The following is a 21,431-nucleotide window of genomic DNA, read 5'->3' as shown; positions in this document are numbered from 1 at the left end:
ACTAAAACCTAATCTAAAGTAACTACTTATTACTATTATTTGAGTCACTATTTCTCCATTCGAATAGATATAGAGCAACAGTGACTCATATATTTGCAGTCAATCCTGCTTCCAAGAGACCCGTCTGCGTAAACTTATTATTTCATATTTTAAAGGAAACATTTTATCGAATTTTCTAGAACTTCGAGATGTTTTCAGCTGGCTGAAATATGATTAAAGGCCGTTCCAACAGCTTAACATTACAAATAACACATAGTTGTCCGCGTTTTCCGTTTCAGGCTCAAATCTTTTTCAGGCAGTTGCATTGCAAGCCTATTTAGATTTTGTATTTAAGTCCACTTGTATTTTTCTTAATAAAGTCTTAGAGCTTAACGACTTTTTACAACGACAAACTATAATAAATGTAAAGCGATAAAGCTTTATTATGTATTCAAATTCAAATTCAATTTTTTTTATTCAAAATAGGATTTAAAATCAGTTATTGAACGTCAAAAACTACCACCCATTCAAAAGAGACTGCCTCAGACCTGAGAAGAATGGGCGCAAGAAACTCAGCGGGCTTTTTTTTATATAAAATATGGATTACAATGTGATATCCTATAATAAACATTTATAATTAAAGAGCCTGAGGGTGTTCGCTTTATTCCCAGTCCGTGGTGTCATTAAGAAAATCGTTTATGCTATAATAACCTTTCCCACACAAACGTTTTTTAACAATTCTTTTAAATTTCATAACACATTTGATTTGTACATTTTCTGGGATCATATTGTAGAAGTATATTCATCGCCCAACAAAAGACATACTAACTCGACCCAACCGAGTAGTAGGCATAACAAGTTTATGTTTGTACCTCGTGTTAACATTATGAATGTCACAGTTTCTAGAAAATTCCTCAATGTGCTTATGAACATACAGAACATTATCAAAAATGTATTGAGAAGCAACAGTCAAAATGTTTATTTCTTTAAATTTTTCTCTTAATGATTCTTTAGGACCTAGGTTATAAATCGCGCGAATAGCCCTGTTCTGCAGCACAAAGATGGTATTAATATCTGCCGCACTGCCCCATAACAATATACCATAGGACATAATACTATGAAAATAACTAAAGTATACTAATCTCGCCGTATCTATGTCGGTTAACCGTCTAATTTTCTTAACCGCACATGCTGCAGAACTAAGCCTATTCGCCATTCCTTCAATATGGGGGCCCCACCGTAATAGATGTAGAAGAGTGGCACTCAGATTTTTGCCACTTTTTTTCATTAAACTTTAACGTAGAGATGTTATATTGTACAATGTAAACACTGTGACAATTATAAGTGTAATTTTTGACCCAAACCAATAAAGTTACGGATGAAACTATTAATAAAAAAATGTCATCAAGACACCTGTACTACAATAGATTATGTACGCACATATTTCTGTTATGTTTACATGCATTTAATGCAAAATCACTACAAAATCTTCAAGTGCAAGTATAACAGTAAGGTTTAAAAGCAATCAATGTTTGACCCGGTTTGTTCCGGAAGCTTCGTCATCAAAAACGGATCAACACAGAGCTACGAAGCATCCATGCACGAAATATAATGCGGCATCTGACATGTACCACAGATTATATTAAGTTTGCTTCATGTTGCCAACAGACGACATAATAGTAGAAGCATGCATTTCAATATTAAATATCTACTAGTTTACAATAGATAATAAATATTTCAATTTTTTGAAAAACTTAGAAAGTTTTCTAATGGTTTCTATCGATTTTACTTGTATTATTGTACTAGGAATTTGTTGTAACCGAAATTTAAAAGTACGATACATTTGTGTCATTCTTTGACAAATAAGAATGGAGTATATTCACTCTTTGTAACTTTTTTATGCAACGAGTGAAAGATAGTCAGGACGATTGCCCTCACGAAGACTGCAAATCAAATAAAACTCATATAAAGGTAGAAAAGTTGAGATATAATCATGAAAAGTGGGAAGAAGTAAATTGTCACTTTTTTATATCAAGGATATCTTAGTCAAAGGATGGATCGTTCTCTATAATATATTTAAATTTTAATGCAATTTTTATGATGACCATGACTAGCCGTAACTTCATGCGTTTACAAATATATAAAGTTATATAAAGAAATCCTTCATCGGTTAAAAACTATTACTATTTAATTATGGAAGCCTGTTTTATTTGTCGCCATTACAAGTTTCATATTTAAAAAAAATTGTATATTTGTCCTAATATGCCACATCCATTTATGTTCTCAACACGTAGTTTCCATTGTTAGCTTGCAAGGGTTAACGAGCTGATCTTAAAATGAGCCGTAAAAAAGTTTATCGGAAAATTATCCCCGTGTACGGGTTGCGTGACCTATTTACTAAATTACCGAATGACCTGTACGTCAAGTCAATCATTCATTAATTCACTATTACCAATAATCAAATAAGGGATGGAAATTTATTTCTTATTCATTAACGGCCGTGCCCAATATTCAGCCTATCTCCGGTTGTGGCCTACTTGAGATAAAAAATCGTAATTATCGTTGACTTTTCCCAATAATCTTATCGACGGTAACTCATCTACGGACGTATAGATTACCAGCGATACAAGTTTGTATGGAAATTGCAACAGTGAACTGGCGATTAGAATGACTTATCGGGTATATTGGAACCGCTTCAGATTATTGACAGCTAATTACTGACAGTAGAATGTAGTAATTTATCTGTAGATAATATATTGGGAACGGCCGTAAGGGATTAAATAAATTTTCCCAAACGATTGAACTCTGGATCGAGAGGCTCTCGTCGCGGCGAGTCAACATCTGTAGATGCCTCGTGTTAAGGCAAAATACGTGTAGTATTGTTAGAAGCAGAGTTTTTCGTTGTCAATTAACTCGGTCGTTCGGTAAGGTTCAGCGGCGCTGATTATTCGGTGTAGGTCTTCGTATAACCCCTAACTTACTAACATAAGAGAGAGAATTGAGCATAATAATTGATTCAGTTTTTTAAGTCACTTGAAAGCCGACCTTAAGCTAAGACAGCCAAATGCAAAAGTAAAGTTCGCAAAGCAATCAGCAGTTACTAGCCTTTGCCTGAGATCTATAGACTTTGCTCAGAGTTTACTTAAGGCGACACTAAATGCCAGCGACCTTGAGCGATATGAGTTCACGGCTGCCGGCCCGCCATCTATGTAACAAAACCAATATTTTCAATATTCTTGGGTGGAAAACAGTTTATATGCTTACAATCCTCGTTATTCACTTCTAATCTGAATAAATGAACCTACACAAAAAAGTACAAGCTATAAGAATAACTTTTCTGAGAGAAGTACCAAAAAAAAATGCGTCACGACATGCCTAAAAACTTGTTTATCTTCAAAGAAAAGTGGTATTTCTAAAAGGCTCGACAGTGTTAACTATAACCAACAGCAAGCATTGGCAACCTACAAATAAGACTTAAGTATATGTGTAACAGGATTAAGTAGTGTTCATAGCTCGAAATCGCTATACTTTCACCAAAACTTGTCTAAAAACACCATGTTTGCGTGTTTTCTGCTTAATCTTCGCCTTAAGTAAACATTCGGTAAGTGTTATAAAACGCGAACTTGACTTTTGCATTGGGCTGTCTTGGCTTGAAGCTCAGCATATTTTCAGCTGTCAAATGACTTTAAAAACATATTCAAAGACTTAGATTAAGGATTGGTCTCCGCTGCGATCCAACTAGATATCGCACTACCTATGAACAACAACTTTTTTACTACGGCCACTATTAGATGCTTGTGTGCTTGGCATCTTGACACTCAATGGCATCTTTCAAATTGTGTAACATACGCTTCGTGTTATTTTACTTTGAAATTAATAAAATTCAAAATACTTATTGATGATATGTGATCCCTCTGTCTTACTTATTTCTTGTAGTATTCTTTTACAAAGTTTTAATACGCAACCTGGCATTTTAGCTTCAATTATTAGCAAAGTTTAACAGAACATTTGGCACGTCAACGTCACACATTGTTCGAGACCGGCTTGAGTACGCCCATTTGGGCGTAGTATTAGTTGCCGCACTTTACGACTACGCCTGTGGTATGTTGGAGCGCAGAGGAGACCAATAGGCAATACTTAATCTAAGATATAATGATAATTTATTTAGTATTCAATACTGACTTTTGATTGTCAATATATTTTCTTCTTCAAAATGTAACGAACTTCGTTTTTCTGACTGTACTGTACAAGGAAATTTAAATACCAATACAAATGCAAAAACGCCGCGAAAGTAGTATTTTCGTTGATTAACGCGAGTGTAACCTATTTAAATAAAACACTTTTAAAGGATTATAATGCGTGTGATTATAACTGTTTTCCCCTTTTCCAGGCCCCCGAAAACGAGATCTGGAAAGGTCTTGAAACATCGGGGTAACTAAAATAAAAATAATAATGTAACCTTCACGCAAAAATCTAATGTAAAAACACAGTTACAATTACAATACGGCCGTTTAAAAAAAAACTAGAGATACGTTATGGAAAACGGCCGTTAATGGCATTTGTTTTAGAATGGGTGGTAGTTTTTGACTTTCAATAAGTGATGTCAATGTATTTAGAATAAAAATATTCGAATTTGAGTTTGACTCCTTTTACGGCCGTTCCCAATATACTATCTACAGATAGAGATAAATTACTACCTTCTACTGTCAGTTGTCAATAATCTGAAGCTGTCCCAATATATCCGATAAGTCATTCTTATCGCCTTATATTGGGACGCGTGAATTGCAATTTCCATTCAAACTTCTATTGCTGGTAAGCTATACGTCCTCCCATTGACAGACAGCGTGTACGGATAAGGTGAGTTACCGTCGATAAGTTTATTGGGACACATAAGTCAACGATACTTACGATTTTTATCTCAAGTAGGCCACAACCGGAGATAGACTGAATATTGGGAACGGCCGTAAAAGTGTTTTATTTAAATAAGTCTCGAAAGTAATTTGCCTGTATTGTGCTGTGCATACAAAAGATGTTTACAAACTGTTATGTGTTTAAAACCGCATCATTCACTGTCACGCCCAGGCGTGCTCTCACCTAATAGATATCGATAAAACTCGTTGATAAATATTTGGTTTCCTTTTATGGGTCACTTACATTAAATATTTTGTTCTACTTGTAATTCTACTCTACTTGTAACGAAAAATAACTATAACTATCTAATAGATAAAATTCTCGTATCATGGTGTTAAACTTTGAACTCCTCCGGAACGGCTTGACCGATTCTCATGAAATTTTGAGTGCATATTGGGTTGGTCTGAGAACATCTATTTTTCATCCCCCTTAATTTTTAGGGTGGTACACGTTTTTTTTTTTAATTTTTTTTGAGATTTTTTTTAATTTGTTTGAAAAATACATACAACTTCAAATTTTCACCCATCTACGATCAACAGTTAGTTTTGTATCGCGATTTTAATATCGGCAATACAACGTTTGCTGGGTCAGCTAGTATCTAAATAAAATAACTTGTAAAATAAAAATGTTTTTATAGGTACATTCTTTATGTAAGAGGAGGACAAATGAGCATGTATACGGGACTGCTGATGGTATATTGTGACCAAAGTTCATAAGAGTGGTTGGCATTTTTTTTTTCAAAATAGATTCCTTTAGAATTCTCTTTGATGTTAGTTCAGACACTACCACCGCTTCAGGACCAATGGCGCTCTGAGAAATAAGAAACGACGAAAGAAACTCTCCCAGAATTCCTTTTTTGCGCTCTTTTTAATTAAATATACAATATTGTACTGTCATCGTAATTGATATTAAATAATCATAATCTAATACCAGGCTGTCCGCTCTCTTAGATATTCAGCTAGGATAGTAGGATTTAGGACAGAGCCGTTTTTTTCTATAAAGCATTTTAATTTATTTAAAGATAATGCCTGAACAGTGGCTGGGACCTTATTACAAGTACATAATATATACACTAGCTGACCCAGTAAACGTTGTATTGCCGATATTAAAATAGCGATACAAAAGTAACTGTTGATCGTAGATGGGTGAAAATGGTGACTCATAATCAAACAAATTTCAAATTCAAAAATGACAAAAAAATAAAAAAAAATCGTGTGGACCACCCTTAACATTTAGGGGGATGAAAAATAGATGTTGTCCGATTCTCAGACCTACCCAATATGCACTCAAAATTTCATGAGAATCGGTCAAGCCGTTGCGGAGGAGTTCAAAGTTTAACACCATGACCGAGAATTTTATATATTAGATTTACTCTTAACGCTACAATTTATCTTATGAAGCCTACTAGAATTAGTTACAAGCAATCCCTTATTTCTTGTGTTATATGGTGCCGACCATATATATATGTGTAATATGCTATATTTTTAGGTTTCTGTACCTCGAAAGGAAAAAATGTAACCACAAAACGTTTATTTCAACACTTTAATGGGAAATCAAAATTGTCAAACGAAAATATCAGAAGCTTTTTATGGTCTATCATAAATGGACGCTCGTTTGTCTTTCTAGAGGATCACCTGATGTTAAGTAATCACCGCCACCCACACACGGTCCTGCAACGCCAGAGGAATTACAGGAGCGTTACCTTCCTTTAAAGAAAGTGTATGCGTTTTTTTCACCCATGTGGTGTTACGTCTTCGATACACCGCGCAATAAAGCTCATTCCATAGTCTGGTTGTACGTGTAGAAAGGTGTTTGAACACCGCACTGTAGAGAATCCATGCATCCAGATGGTGGAGGTGATATCCAAGATTGTGGCGTAAGCTTAGGTTTTATTATTACAAATTCAAAGAAAATAGTAATTATCATCCAAATGTTTTAAGCAATTCGACACGTGTTTCGCCTCTACACGAGGCATCCACAGGAAATGTTGACTCGCCAAAATCTGGCACGAAGCTGGAACATTTCGATGATTAAGGATTTCCGCAAAAATACACTTCAATAAATTTTCAGTAATAATCATATTATTGTTTTGTAACTGTAACTTTACTTACATTTTGTGAAACAGGGCCTAAAATAAATAAATGAAATTGTGTTGAGTTTTCAATTTCAGTGAGTGTCCCCATAAATATAGGTCATGAATGTTGGATGCGACATAGGCCGGTAGACGAATTGTCACAGAGCAATTTTTGGATAGATGCAGTAAATATTCAGTTAGCGAAATTCGGGTTTTAGTCTGGTTTCAAAAGTTTTATTCATATCAAAAAAGATGCCAATTCGCTTAAGAGATGATATATTATTCTAGAAACATTAGATTTTTGGGTAAAAGTACATTTCGATTATTATTTATTTATTTTGCAGTTTCACGTTTTCACGGATAATTTAAAAATATTGTTTTACAAACGATACGCCCTACCCATTCAAATTTCCAATATTTTTATTCAAAATAGGATGTGACATCACTTATTGAAAGTCAAAAACTACCACCCATTCCAGAACGAATGCCTCAGACCTGAGAAGAATGGGCGCAACAAACTCAGCGGGCTTTTTTTGTAATAAAAAATATGTTTACAGAGTAATATTGTACAATTAAACTTAATATTTAATAGCCTGAGGGCGGTCGCTCCACTCCCAATCTGTGGTATCATTAAGAAAGTCATTTATGTTAAAGTAACCTTTACCACACAAACGTTTTTTTAACAATTCTTTTGAATAACGTAATACTTTGTTTTGAACATTTTCTGGGATCTTGTTGTAAAAGCATATACATCGCCCAACAAAAGACTTACTAACTCGACAAAGCCGAGTAGTAGGCATTATAAGTTTGTCTGTTCCTGGTGTTGATATTATGGTTATGACAGTTTCTAGCAAATTCACTTATGTACCTATGAACATACATTAAATTATCAAGAATATATTGAGAAGCAACAGTCAAGATGTTAATTCTGAGTTGCACTACATCTGCGTTGGCCTCCTGGAGACAAATGTTAAGGCCGGCCTTGAGCGATATGAGTTCACGGCTCCTAACGGTAACAAATCCAATATTTTCAAAATTCTTGCGTCGAAAATGTAACGTTTTAACAGGCGCAAACAGTTTAATTGCTTATAATCCTCATTATTGATTACTAATCTGAATAAATGTACCAACACAAAAAAAGTAAAAGCTATAAGAACTACTTTTATGAAAGTAGTATACTAAACAAATGCATCATGCCGAGAAAAAACTTATTTAACTGCAAACAAAACTGGTACTTCATAATAGCTCTGATATTAAATTTAACCAACAGCAAGCATTAGCAACCTTTAAGTAAGATTAAAGGGTATGTGTAACAGGATAAAGTAGTGTTCATAGCTCCAAATGCTATATTTTCACCACAAAACTTGTCTAAAAACACCTTATTTGTGTGTTTTGTGTTTACCCTTCGCCTTAAGTAGAAAATTTGATTCAGGTAATTGCCGCACTGGCAGTGTCGCTGGCTCCATTCTCCGCCGGGCTTGGCAAGGGCTACAGCTCGCCTGCCATCGCATCACTCCAGGGTCCAGGAAACTCTACACGGAGAGACTTCCAGCTAACAGACCAGCAGGCCTCATGGCTGGCATCTCTCTCTCTGCTTGGTGAGATCATCATAGCATCTGTATAGTAGAACTAACATTTCAGCTTAATCAGGACAACGAGCGTGTGGGTCATTTATGATAGTAAGTGATTACAGCTCTCATATATGCCATACTCTCTTAATGGAACACTAGAAGAATCATAATAGCTTTTATCTACACCCATGCTTTAAATCCTCTATTAAAGATTCATAAACAGTTAGCTTATTACCAACATTAAAACACCCAATGTCGTAATAACCATTACATCATCCAAACGAGTGTTGTAATGTTGTACTGAATTTCATATCAACACCCCTTGGTTTTTTTTTTGATCCTTTCATGCACAAAGAGTTTTAACAAACAGCCACATTCTTATTGCTCGATGCGTGGTATCTGTATGAATTTCAAAAAAAGAACTCCACACTACCAGAACATGGCGCGCCGTAAAAAAAAGTAGGTTATTCAAAACGCCGCCATTTTTCTTGATAAAATGAGCGATTCAAGTTTTGACACCACACCGCCGGATATTTTAAACACTGCAAAATAACATAATATTCAAGAGAATTTTAATAATTACACTATACAAAATGTAAATTACTACTAAAATTAATAATTCTTTCATTAATACTTAGTTTATTTGTATATGATCAGTAAGGGATGTTATTAAGTTACTACTAGGGATGGCTGTTTTAATGTTAGGCAGTAAGCTGTTTCAGAATCTTTTAGAGGATTCATATTCTGGGTGTAGATAAAGTCTTGTATGCAACTGTTGATAATTAGGTATTAAAACCACAAGCCCACATTCGTGTTTTAATACCCCTTATTACACAACAGTTGCATAAATAACTATTACATTGACACATGGTTTTTAACCGACTTCAAAAAAGCGGCCAAGTGCGAGTTGGACTCGCCTATGAAGGGTTCCGTAGCAGCAAGTAGCATATTATAAAATTTCTGTAATTATAATTGCGGTTTATGATTTATGACGATGTTTTTTATTTTATTTTATTTGTTTGATTATGTTATTTTTAAGTTATTTATGATTTGATTAAGTTAATCTGTTTGATATTATTGATTTATTCTTATGAAATTAAGTGTATGACTGAACTGAAGCCATTGATAATCAATGTTATTAGTTCAATACATGTTTTCATTTCATTGCAATAAATTAAATGACCAATGAGAATACGATACGTGTTTGTAGAACGACCAATAGAAATACGTTATTGTGTTTTTTAATTACTGAACTGAACTGAGAATCGTCAATTATTATAACTTCCTATAATAAAACCAAGTCCTCCGCCGCGTTTCTCTGTCTGTCTGCTCACGATAAGCTCATCATTCAGAAACACGTTTTTGTTTCATTTTTAACTTAATTAACTTTGATTGCATATTTCCGATGGCTTTAGACAGCATTATTCACAAATACTTAATTTTTTTTTATTGATAGAACAGCGCCTGTCGGGTCAGCTAGTAGTACTATACAATATTAAAATTTGACGTTCAGCTGTCTTTAATTACTATGATAACTGCAGGTGCACTCTTTGGTGGCATGGCTGGCGGTGCCGCAATGCGTCACGGCAGAAGACGTGTGCTGTCGTTAGCTGCAGCACCGTGCAGTCTGTCGTGGCTATTGACCGTGGTAGCCACGTCCGTCAGGATGATGTGCATCACTGCCTTCCTTGGAGGATTTTGCTGCTCGATACTCACAATGCTATCGCAGGTAAACAAATACTAAAAATAAACTGTCCGTCATAGGAATGTACCTTATTTTTAGGTTGTTACTTTTGTATTCTTATAAATGGACGTAAATTCCAGAAAAACGTTCCAAACTACAATCATGTCGGAATTGAGTTAAGAACACAAAACTGGTCACGTGATTCATATTAACGGACTCAAAATGAAATGATAAAATGGCAGTCCTACTGTCACTCTTTAACTGACATCAGGACTTATTAGCGTACGTATGAAATACACTAATATTTATTAAACTTTAAACACGAATTCCTTAAAATGTGATACTTGTGGCTTGGAAAGTTTTTCAGGAACTACGTCCAATTATCCTGTTTTACATGAAAAAGGGTTTTTAATATCTATATAATATAAAAATACTTATAAATGCACGTCAATTTTATAAAATTGATTCATTTTTTAAACATTACTTTCGTCTACTTTCAACCATAATTCAATAATTGTCTCTGAATTATCATATTTAAAAAACTCTTTAGACTTGTCAGAGAGGTTGTTTTTCCTTAAAGGCCGGCAACGCTAATGTGATTCCTCTGGTGTTGCAAGAGAATGTGGGCGGCGGTGATCACTTAACACCAGGTGACCCGTACGCTCGTTTGTCCTCCTATTCCATAAAAAAAAGAGAGACACATGGACAGAAAAAGCAAAATCATATGGATTCGGCAATAAATCTGCCAACAATATTAACTCAAGCAAGATCTCTATTCGAAATATGTGCCCGCATTTAGTTTCCCCTTTATTCTCTGTATTAATTAAATTGAAATTCTTGTAAAGCAATAACTTAAGCTAAGCGTAATTGCTTATTCAAAACTTTATAAACTTGGGCTCACTTCAAATTCATACTCCAACAATTGCTTATTTCATTAAATTTTTCAACGAAAACAGAGTTACAAACAAAATAGACCGAGCAATGTTATCTATCCGACCGAATACAGAAAGGAGGTATTCAACTGGTGGGTACTTTTGTAGGGGGACCTATTATATCAACAGGAACCCTCTTAGGTACATACTCCGCTAATCGTCCGTCTGTCCGTCCCTGGCTATATATTAGTCAAATCAAAAACCACCCAGTTTTAATGGATTTATAAATGAAAACCATAAAGACTAAAAAAGCCCGCTGAGTTTCCTGCGCCCGTTATTTTTAGGTCAGAGGCATACTATTTGGAATGGGTGGTTTTTTGACGTTCAATACGTAATTTTAAATCCTATTTTGAATAAAAATATTTGAATTTGAATTCGAATTTGAACACTAGTAAATTAAGATAAATTCCCCTAATTTATAGGCATACATACAGCAATTTTTCTGTTTTAGAAACAAAATAGAAGTTTGCAATAAACACAGTATCTGCCACGGACGAGTAAAATAAGAAGGACTCCGTGTCACCTTACATAACAATGAGGCACCAAAAAAACGCCGGTAAACGTGTAAATACATAGCCCCACGCATACAATTACACTAATACAAGCCGATCGGCCGCCATTATGTGATTTGCCATCGTCTGTGACAGATCAGTTTGCGTCGCAAAAAATATTTTACAAATGCCGTCGTGCGTTGTGAAAAAGTGTAAAAACAATACTATAAAAGTATTTGTGGATACATGATTATTAAAGGGAGAAAAAATTATGTATCTGGTATACCCCGTAACCGCACACACACTAGCATAAAGGTGCTTCACTTGCTAATATCACGGCGCGAAGTCCTTCTTCTTTTACTAGTCCGTGAGTATCTGCATAATTATACAGAATACCTTATCATAAATAAATCAAATATAGTAATATAGCTAGAGTGCTTGTCACAAATTGATATTGACACGTCTTCAGCATGATGCTGATTAGGTAATAGCGTAAACCAGCGCTACTCTTCCAGAAGGACCAACAAAAATTGGCATTTTGCGGAATGAAACTGATGACGAAGAATACAAAATGTCACATAATGTATTTCTCACGACAAAATAATACTTAAGATAAAGTAACCAAATGAGCTTAAAGGGTTCTAATAAATTAAATTTCCTATCTAAGTATCTATTGACGCTGAAGATAGGAATTACTTAATATTTAAATCCTATAAATATGCAGTGGATTAGCTATAACGACAAATTACTATACTAGATCTACCCACATCCATAATTTAAAAGACGTGTAAAGAAAATTCCGACATCAAATATAATATAATTATGTAATAAAAACTTCTCCATTTTGAGGGTAGTGTGAAATAGAACATAATAAATGGTGTTGTTGATAACACCGAATATGCTTGATTTATTTTTAAGTACAGATAATTTTGATTTGATTGAATTTGTTTCATCACTTGGCCAAACCACACATATCATAAAAGGCCTGATTCCACGATCAGGGATTCCCTGAGAAAAGCCCAGATTACAAAGACCGTAAACAAATGAAAATCCCACACTACTGCCTACTAGTATGGCGGGTAGCTCAGTATTTCGTAGGAAATATTTTCTGACCGATAACGCCTTATACATATTAAGTTTGAAAATAAAATTTATGAACGATGCGGGACTCGAACCCCCGGCATCTCGTGTTCCGTGCTAGCGCTCTTCCGCTGAGCCAACCGTTCGAGTGACAAATATTATTGATAAATCTTGTATGTCTTGTTGCGGCTTCATCTACAGGATCTAATTTACACTTAACCTGCTCAACCCCAACATTTGCATATTAGGAAATTGACTTGAGATATCGCTCGTTGAAATTTAAACAATTTATTATTTTTCAAAGACCCTCACTTCTGGGATTAATTACACAAATTAAAACGAAGGGCATTTACGATAGTCAACTCCATGGCTTATTTATCAATTACTACAGCTGGTTGGTTTAATTTTTTAATTTATTTTTAAATAAAAGTCATAAAAAGGCATAAAAGGCATTTATTTTCTCAAAATTGATTCCTTTAGAATTCTTTTTGATGTCATTTCTTATACTACTAGATACTACTACCGCTTCGGAAACAAATGGTGCTCTGAGAGAGAAGAAGCGGCGCAAGAAACTCTCCCAGCATTCTTTTTTTTGCGCTCTTTTCAATAAAAATATACAATATTGTACAGTCGCTATAAAATAATCACAATCTAGTCCCAGGCTGTCCGATCATTTAGATATTCAGCAGTGGAGTAATAGGATTTACGACAGAGCCATTTTTTTATAAAACATTTAAATTTATTTATAGATAATGCCTGAACAGTGGCTGGGACTTTATTGTAGAAGTGTATACATTTACCCTTAAAGCTATTATGTATCTTATGAAGCCTACTAGAATTAGTTACAAGCAATCCCTTATTTCTAGTGTTATAATAATGAAAATCACTATTAAGAGCAAAAAGGTGACGATTTTTGTGAACATATATTAAATTAAATATTATGTAATTTAATTCTAAGCGGCTTCACACACAGATAAGCTTCCTAAAGTTTAAGTGTGTGTTATTATATTGTAAGCTATAACTATATTGTATTTTAAATAAATATTCTAAAAAAAAAATATTGATAAGTTGTGTGGAATACATCTCTTAACCTAAGCCTCTAGGATAATATAAGTGTGGATATCGGCTGTTAATATATTATATTTAAATTTAATGTGAGTTGCTTTACCGACACCATATTAATTTATCTAACCGCTGTACAATTGAATTTGTTGTATTAGATGTTTGTGTTGAAAAATAAAAAAATACTTATAGTTATTTCTTTTCTCACACTACAGATAAACCTAGTTTATAGAACAACAACATTTCTGTATAAAATAAGTCGTTGTAAATCTTTGGGTGTACCCGCTCCATCTATAAATTTCTAGTGATTTTCATATTATGCGCTTAGTCTGCGGAAAACTTTACGAAATAGCTTCTTTATATTGTTTACACAACTTTTGCAGTCCTCAAAGTTTGTGTTGTTCTTCAAGATAACATAATTACTAAAGTTTAACATTCTCCAGACGAATTTTATGTTGGTTATGACAACCAAGTTGAACTGACGGAACTTCACATACCTATAATTAAAATTAAAGAAAAATTTTTAGGCGCGAACGCTTTATTTTGTAGGTATTGATAGTAAGCTGTTATAATCAACTATGTTACTCTCGTGCGAGTATAGTCAGATTCAGTCCACTAATGGAGCTCGTTACGTGAGCGTTACATGAGATAGCATCACGTATTAGTCGCATTATTTATCGAAATGAACATGCTATGTGCAATGTCAATTCGATTTATATATTATCTACTATACCAAACTCCTCCGAAACGGCTGAACCGATTTGTATGAAATTTTGTGTGCCTAGCGGCTAAATAAAAAATTCATATTTTTTGGCATTTTTTTATTTTAATTTATTTATGATTCAGCATTGAAAAATATATTCAACCTCAAATTTTCGCACTTCTACGATCTAAAACTTTTTGTATCGCGATTTTTATATTATTCTGTTCCATCCACAAATCAGCTATAGGGTTGCAAGATGGCAATCGAATACAATAATTGTAGTACAATATATTTGGTAGGTCTGAGAACCGGTCGTCATCCTTTTTTTATACCGCAAAAAATTTAATTATTGATTTTATTTTTATTAGGTACTTTAATTGGCAATACAACGCTTACCCTGCTTGTATTAATATATTATTTAGTATCTAATATATAAAATTCTCATGTCGCGGTGTTTGTAGTTAAACTCCTTCGACCTTAACATCTTGACCGATTCTCATGAAATTTTGAGTGCGTATTGGGTAGGTCTGAAAATCGGACAACATCTATTTTTCATTCCCCTAAATGTTAAGGGTGGTCCACGCCAAATATTTTTTTCTAAATTTTTTTGACATTTCTTTTTATTTTTTAAATTTGTTTGATTATGAGTCAACATTAAAAAATACATACAACTTCAAACTTTCACAGATCTACGATCAACAGTTACTTTTGTATGGCGATTTTAATATCGGCAATACAACGTTTGCTAGGTCAGCTAGTGATACATAAAATTATAAACAAGTTGCCTAGAGATGTGGGTTCTCTCTGCGCTCAGAGAAAATGTTCGTATTGATACCATAAGCCAAATTCCACAACCAGACATTAGGTAACTCAAAATGCGAAATTCCTCTCGTAATTGCTATTGCCCATTACAATGCCAAACAAAACCGATCAAGATTATTGAAAAACCCAACAATTCTGAGCGGCACTACAAATCCGCTCGTCACCTTGAGACATAAGATGTCAAGTCTCATTTGCCAAGTAATTTCACTAGCTACGGCGCTCTTCAGACGGAAACACAGTAATGCTTACATATTACTGCTTCACGGCAGAAATAGGCGCTGTTGTGGTACCCATAATCTAGCCGGCATCCGGTGCAAAGGAGCACTGGTGGCCTGGTACCTTGACCCCTGGTATTGCGCATGTCCATGGGCGGTCGCCTCACTACTCCCATCCCGTGAACTTCTTATCCGTATGCGCCTCTCATATAAAAAAACAAAAATATTATTATATGAAAAAAAAAGTGTATAATATCTATAACTTTTACCGTACCTACAATACAAATGATGATCAGAGGGCCTACCATCAACTTTTAATAATCGATGCGAATCCGATGCAGTTCAGTTTAGGTACCTAAACTGAATCACTAAAATTCGTACCATGAAGTGCCTTTTACTGAATGGCGTTTGGATCGCTTACGAAGAGAAGAGACTTAGTTATTTGTATTTATATTTTTATGAACGCACCTCCATTGATGTTTGATTTGACAGGACCACAGAGTACATTTTTTTTTAATCGTTCTTGCGAACAGGCTATAGCCCGGACCCTTACTGCCTCGTCTTTAGTATTTTTTTTTGGTATTTATTTTCAGCATTTTGTTTTACAAAAAAAAGTCCAATAAAGTATTCTCATCTCATCTTTAATCTATAAAATTTTTCTTTTCTATGTTGTCACTATTTTTTAAAAGTTATTAACGACGCGATTCACTTTCCTCTAAGGAAGTAGCAACTTTTTTCGAATCGGTCTCTTTGACAAATAAGCTATCCAGTTTAGGTTGAAATAACACCTCATGGTACGAATGAATGAACGAACTAAATCAGTTTGCGATTCAGTTGATATCATTTTTGACATTCAATTGAGATCATTGCGATTTAATCAGATGATTTGAGGTCAACCTAAATTAGATAGCTCTAATCACGACGTGGTACGAAATAGCAAAGCAGTTCATTTTAGGTTGTCAATTGAATCGCAATAAGAGTTCATGGTAGGCCCGCAGTCTGAGCAGTATTTACTAGAGAAATTTATAGACAATCATAATGATATTGAAATTGTAATATTTTTTTAATGTAGTACAAATGAAATAGTTACTGTATAACCATGAATAACCAAAGCCAAAACAACAGAAAAAGTACGTGTGCTATTTTGAAGCAGAAATGTGTACCGAGATAGCTTCGATAGTCTTGGATAATGAGAGATAATAATATCATAATTCTGTTACCCTTTTGTAAGTAACAAACAATTTGATGTGTCCATGTCCTAATGTGTTTAGTTCAAGAACATAGACCTTGACTCAAGTCAAATATTAATGTTGGAATCAGGCACAGGCAGGTAGTCACTGGTAGGTACCATTTAATTTCTGGTGGGCCTTTTCTAGTTTCAGTAGTTTTTCAGGAGTTCGTAGAGATCTTACATTAAACCTTGCCAGGTTACATATTATTATATATATAATAATAATAAGCCTTTAATTTATTCCAATAACGTTCAAATACATAATAATATAATCTTAACACTACGCGTATAGTATAAAATATAAAAGTTATGTTATTGGAACCCCACTGCGGGTATAGGTCTCCTCCAGCTTATTCCATGTATCCCTCCTCTGTGCTTTTCCTCTCCATTCTTTTCCTGCTATTTTTATTATGTCATCTACCCATCTGTTTCTTGGGCGGCCTCTTTTTCTTTTGCCAGATGGTCCTTCCCAAATTGTCGTTTCTACTGTCCATCTTTTGTCCATGAATCTCGCCACATGACCTGCCCAGCGTCAGTTTTGTGTTACAGTGTACTCAAGAGCATCTATCAAATTTGTCCTTTTCCTAATGCTGTCAATCTTTTGAATTTTTCTGATTTTCAACATACTCCTTTCCATCGCTTTCTGGCAGATTATTACATATATCCATATGTATATCCTTTTTCTTTAATTTTGATACCTTAAAACATGTATACCTACCATTTGAAGTTAATTTCTTCCAGTTTTAAGTAATAACTTCATAATTGCAAAATATTAACTGGCGTATTTTATGTTTCAGGTTTACATCAGTGAAATATCTGTGCCAGACATCCGGGGCTGTCTCAGCGCCGTGCTCAAAATAGTCGGCCATCTTGGAGTCCTCTTCAGCTTCACCATTGGGGCATATCTCGATTGGCAACAACTGGCTCTCTGCATTTCAGCAGCACCGTTACTGCTTTTCTGTACTGTACTCTACATACCAGAAACACCAAGCTACCTCGTTCTCATCGGTAAAGAAGAAGAAGCCTACAAAAGTCTGCTTTGGTTACGCGGTCCAAATTCTGACGTTGCTCAAGAACTAGCAACTATTCGAACCAACGTACTTGCTAGTAAGAACTTCAGTCAACGACAAAGTCAAATGACAGGCAGTCAACTGATCAACTCGCTAGATGTAAGAACAATGAACCGTCTCGTAGGACCAATTTTGGTTACATGTGGCCTGATGATGTTCCAAAGATTCTCTGGAGCACACGCATTTTCGTTTTACGCTGTACCAATTTTTAGAAAGACTTTTGGAGGGATGAACCCCCACGGGGCAGCTATTGCTGTGTCGTTTGTTCAATTACTAGCTTCCTGTCTTTCTGGTCTTCTGATAGATACCGTCGGACGTCTTCCATTGCTTATTGTTAGTTCAGTCCTCATGTCCATGGCTTTGGCTGGTTTTGGAAGTTATGCGTATTACGAAGAAGTACATAGAAATCAGAGAATTCAAAATGTTATGTTTCACCAGACAGGTCAGAATGATTGGATACCGTTGCTGTGTGTCCTGGTATTTACTATAGCCTTCTCTTTAGGCATGAGTCCAATATCTTGGCTTTTAATTAGTGAGTTGTTCCCGTTGGAATACAGGGCTTTCGGCAGTGCAATGGCGACAGCTTTCAGCTATCTCTGTGCTTTTGTTGGCGTCAAAACTTTCGTTGATTTCCAACAAGCGTTAGGCCTTTACGGTGCGTTTTGGTTATATGCTTCTATAAGTGTTGGAGGGTTATGTTTTGTGGTTTGCTGCGTTCCAGAAACTAAAGGAAGAGATCTGGATGAAATGGATCCGAATTATGTCCAAAGTTTGTCTCCGAAAAGGTAAAGTGTATCGCTATTTGAATGTACTTTTAGAATGCTCTCGATTCCCCTTCAAAGATTGAGTTACAAGTATTTAGGAATTCTCCTTTACAAACGAGTCCACTGCATTTTGGCTGTGTTTTTAAAGACAATAATAATATATATCATATACATTTTGCATATCCTCTTCTTTACATATCTAACCTAAAGAATTCTTTATTGTAGAACACCTATACATAATAATTGCGCTGTAAACTCTATAAAGATCCTCTTCGTCGTCCACATTCTAGAAGGTTCTCAGTCCGAAAGCAGGTCTTAAGTATCTATTGTCTTTTTATACACCTTAATGAAACAGAGAGAAAGAGAGACATTTACATGGATTACCTATAACCTATACTTTCTGGTTGATAATCTAATTTTATGTGGACAAAAAGGATACTTTTATAGTATCTAGAGAGAAGAATATTCTACTATTTTCAAAACTCTTCCATTTTTCCTACGTTAGTACTTTAACTATACAAGTACAATAGTTCTGCTTCTGTTTGTAGAAGTAATCATTTAATCGTTAATCTACGTTGTAACTGTTAGGAATTGCCAAAAAAAAAAATTTTATATACTATGGAATATGTGTAGCTCTGTTTACTTTCTTATTTAAATGAAATTGATTAACGGCCGTTCCCAATATACTATCTACAGATAGAGATAAATTACTACCTTCTACTGTCAGTAATTAGCTGTCCCAATATACTCGATAAGTCATTCTTATCGCCTTATATTGAGACGCGTGAATTGCCATTTCCATACAATTTTCTATCGCTGGTAAGCTATACGTCATCCCGTTGACAGACATCGTGTACGGATATGGTGAGTTACTGTCAATAATATTATATACAATAAAGATCATTTTCTGTTTCTCCCATACTTTTTTTAAATCAATAACACCTAATTTAAATGTAGTTTTACTACTTTATAACATTTATTACATGAACTCATGAATGAATCTTATTTTAGGCATAAATCACGGTGTACGGTAAAAAATCATATCTGGTGAATGATTCTGTGTTTTTGCTATGCAAATACGAAGCAATTGGCAAATTAGACTTATCTCTTTTTCATTTGCGATAATTGCATTTACTATCCTTCTTTGACGTGTAATCGTAATGTAGTGTTCTATTGCAATGTTAAATTATTCATGTGTGCGTTTGAAATATCATTTACAAACACCGAATGTTGTCTAGGTAACCTATCTATACTTTTAAATATCATTGGTTACCGTCGATTAGTTTATTGGGACAGAAATGTCAACGATAGCTACGATTTTTATCTCAAGGCCACACCCGGAGATAGACTGAATATTGGGAACGGCCGTAAGACACCCAAAAGGTTACTAGAATGTATACCTAGAAATTATATCACATATTTTTAATATATTGTTCTTAATTTTATGTGACATTGTGACTCGTAATTGACAATAAACTTATACATATAGCAAAATATAAATAAATGATAACATAGTACCTATAAATTGAAATTGATATTACATTTTCAAAATCTAACCTAACCTAAAATCGAGCTTCTCTGTTTTAGTGTCATGACAATAATATTGATTACATAATTATTAGCTTTATGTATACATATGGCAAGTATTTTTAAGTATGTCTTTTTTAAAAGGTACCTCGAAAAAAAGATGAATGTAAGGTCGAACTCTATATGACGTACTAAGACGTTGCTCAGACATGACTTATGTCAAATAGCTGTGATAAACCGCTGACTTTTGTCGATTTTTGCATTGGTCCTCTTAGCTTTATGGAGGGTAGAGGCAATGAGAATCAGCTCATATGGGAGAAAAGTTGAAAAAGTGTCCAGCTTATGCTGTAAATAACAGTTTAAAAAGCTTCCAAAATGGCGCTGGTGTAGACATTGTATGGTGATTGAAGCAATTGTACACGAATTGAAGTGTGCCTACTTAAAAAAAACTATTATTTTAGTCGACTAAAGTAGTTAATTAATGAAAATTGCAACAACTTACGTTGTACAAATAATGTAGAAAATTAAAGAATTATTGTAGAGAAACGTGCACCTAGAGTGATTAGTATTATTTTATATTTGGCGCTTCTTTTTTGATTTACCCTGATGCTAGTGTAGCGCCACCCTAAGAGCGCTTTCGCAGTACGTCCGATCCGAAACCGATCCGTATCCGTAAAAACACCGTCCGAAGTAGTCGTAGAACTATTTCTATGGTTGTTTACGCACTAGATCCGGCTTCCGTCATCCGAATTTTTTCCGTGAACCGTTAGAAATAGTATACGACTACACTGGACCGTATTTTCACGGGTTCGGATCGGATTCGGATCCGACATAGTGCGAAAGTGCTCTTATTTAATGCATATTGACGTATACTTTTTTATATACACAGATGATACTCCATACTTAGCTTAAGCTCAGCATAATTTCAGCTGTCAAATACTCACGTCTCACTCGCCGTTACGGTGTGTTTGCAGTCGACGCGGTGAACGTTGCAGTCGTGTCTTCCCAACTTAAATTAGAGACCATGTAGATGCTACAAGGTTGTTCGTAGGCGAAAGTTTTATTCAGTCCCATGCGTCAATTTTATCTTTTGTTATAAATTGAATCCAACTGAGGTTGTAAGCAAAAATAATAGTTTATATTGTGTAAGTAAAAAAAATACTTAACTTAACTTTGGCTTACTTACTGGCGCAGTTATTTTTATGCTATATTTTTGTTTCTTTATTTTACGCCTATTTGTCCCCTCGTGCCCCTAGCCACTTAGGTAAGTTTTAAGTAAGTGATATCTGAGCAAAGTCTAAGTACGCTCTATAGA

The 21,431-nt window shown here is 34.7% G+C and overlaps 1 protein-coding gene across 2 annotated transcripts in view; it reads left to right on the top strand.

The window, feature by feature from the left end:
• The window catches only part of LOC126968378 (facilitated trehalose transporter Tret1-like), a 60,512-nt gene extending 40,948 nt beyond the window's left edge, over positions 1-19,564 (top strand). The window contains exons 4-6 of one of the 2 annotated variants that reach the window (XM_050813372.1): positions 8,397-8,562; positions 10,077-10,264; positions 17,553-19,564. In XM_050813372.1, coding sequence (XP_050669329.1) covers positions 8,397-8,562; positions 10,077-10,264; positions 17,553-18,614 — 1,416 coding nt within the window. In that variant the 3' untranslated portion in view covers positions 18,615-19,564. Of the gene's footprint in view, positions 1-8,396; positions 8,563-10,076; positions 10,265-12,111; positions 12,223-17,552 lie in introns of those variants that run through there. The other variant, XM_050813373.1, reaches the window with a different exon arrangement.
• The last annotated feature ends 1,867 nt before the right edge of the window (positions 19,565-21,431 follow it).

This window comes from Leptidea sinapis, chromosome 15 (genome assembly GCF_905404315.1).
Source record: "Leptidea sinapis chromosome 15, ilLepSina1.1, whole genome shotgun sequence".
Lineage (NCBI taxonomy): Eukaryota > Metazoa > Arthropoda > Insecta > Lepidoptera > Pieridae > Leptidea > Leptidea sinapis.
Note: the sequence above shows the minus strand (reverse complement) of the source record. Positions and strands in the feature narration are given on the sequence as shown.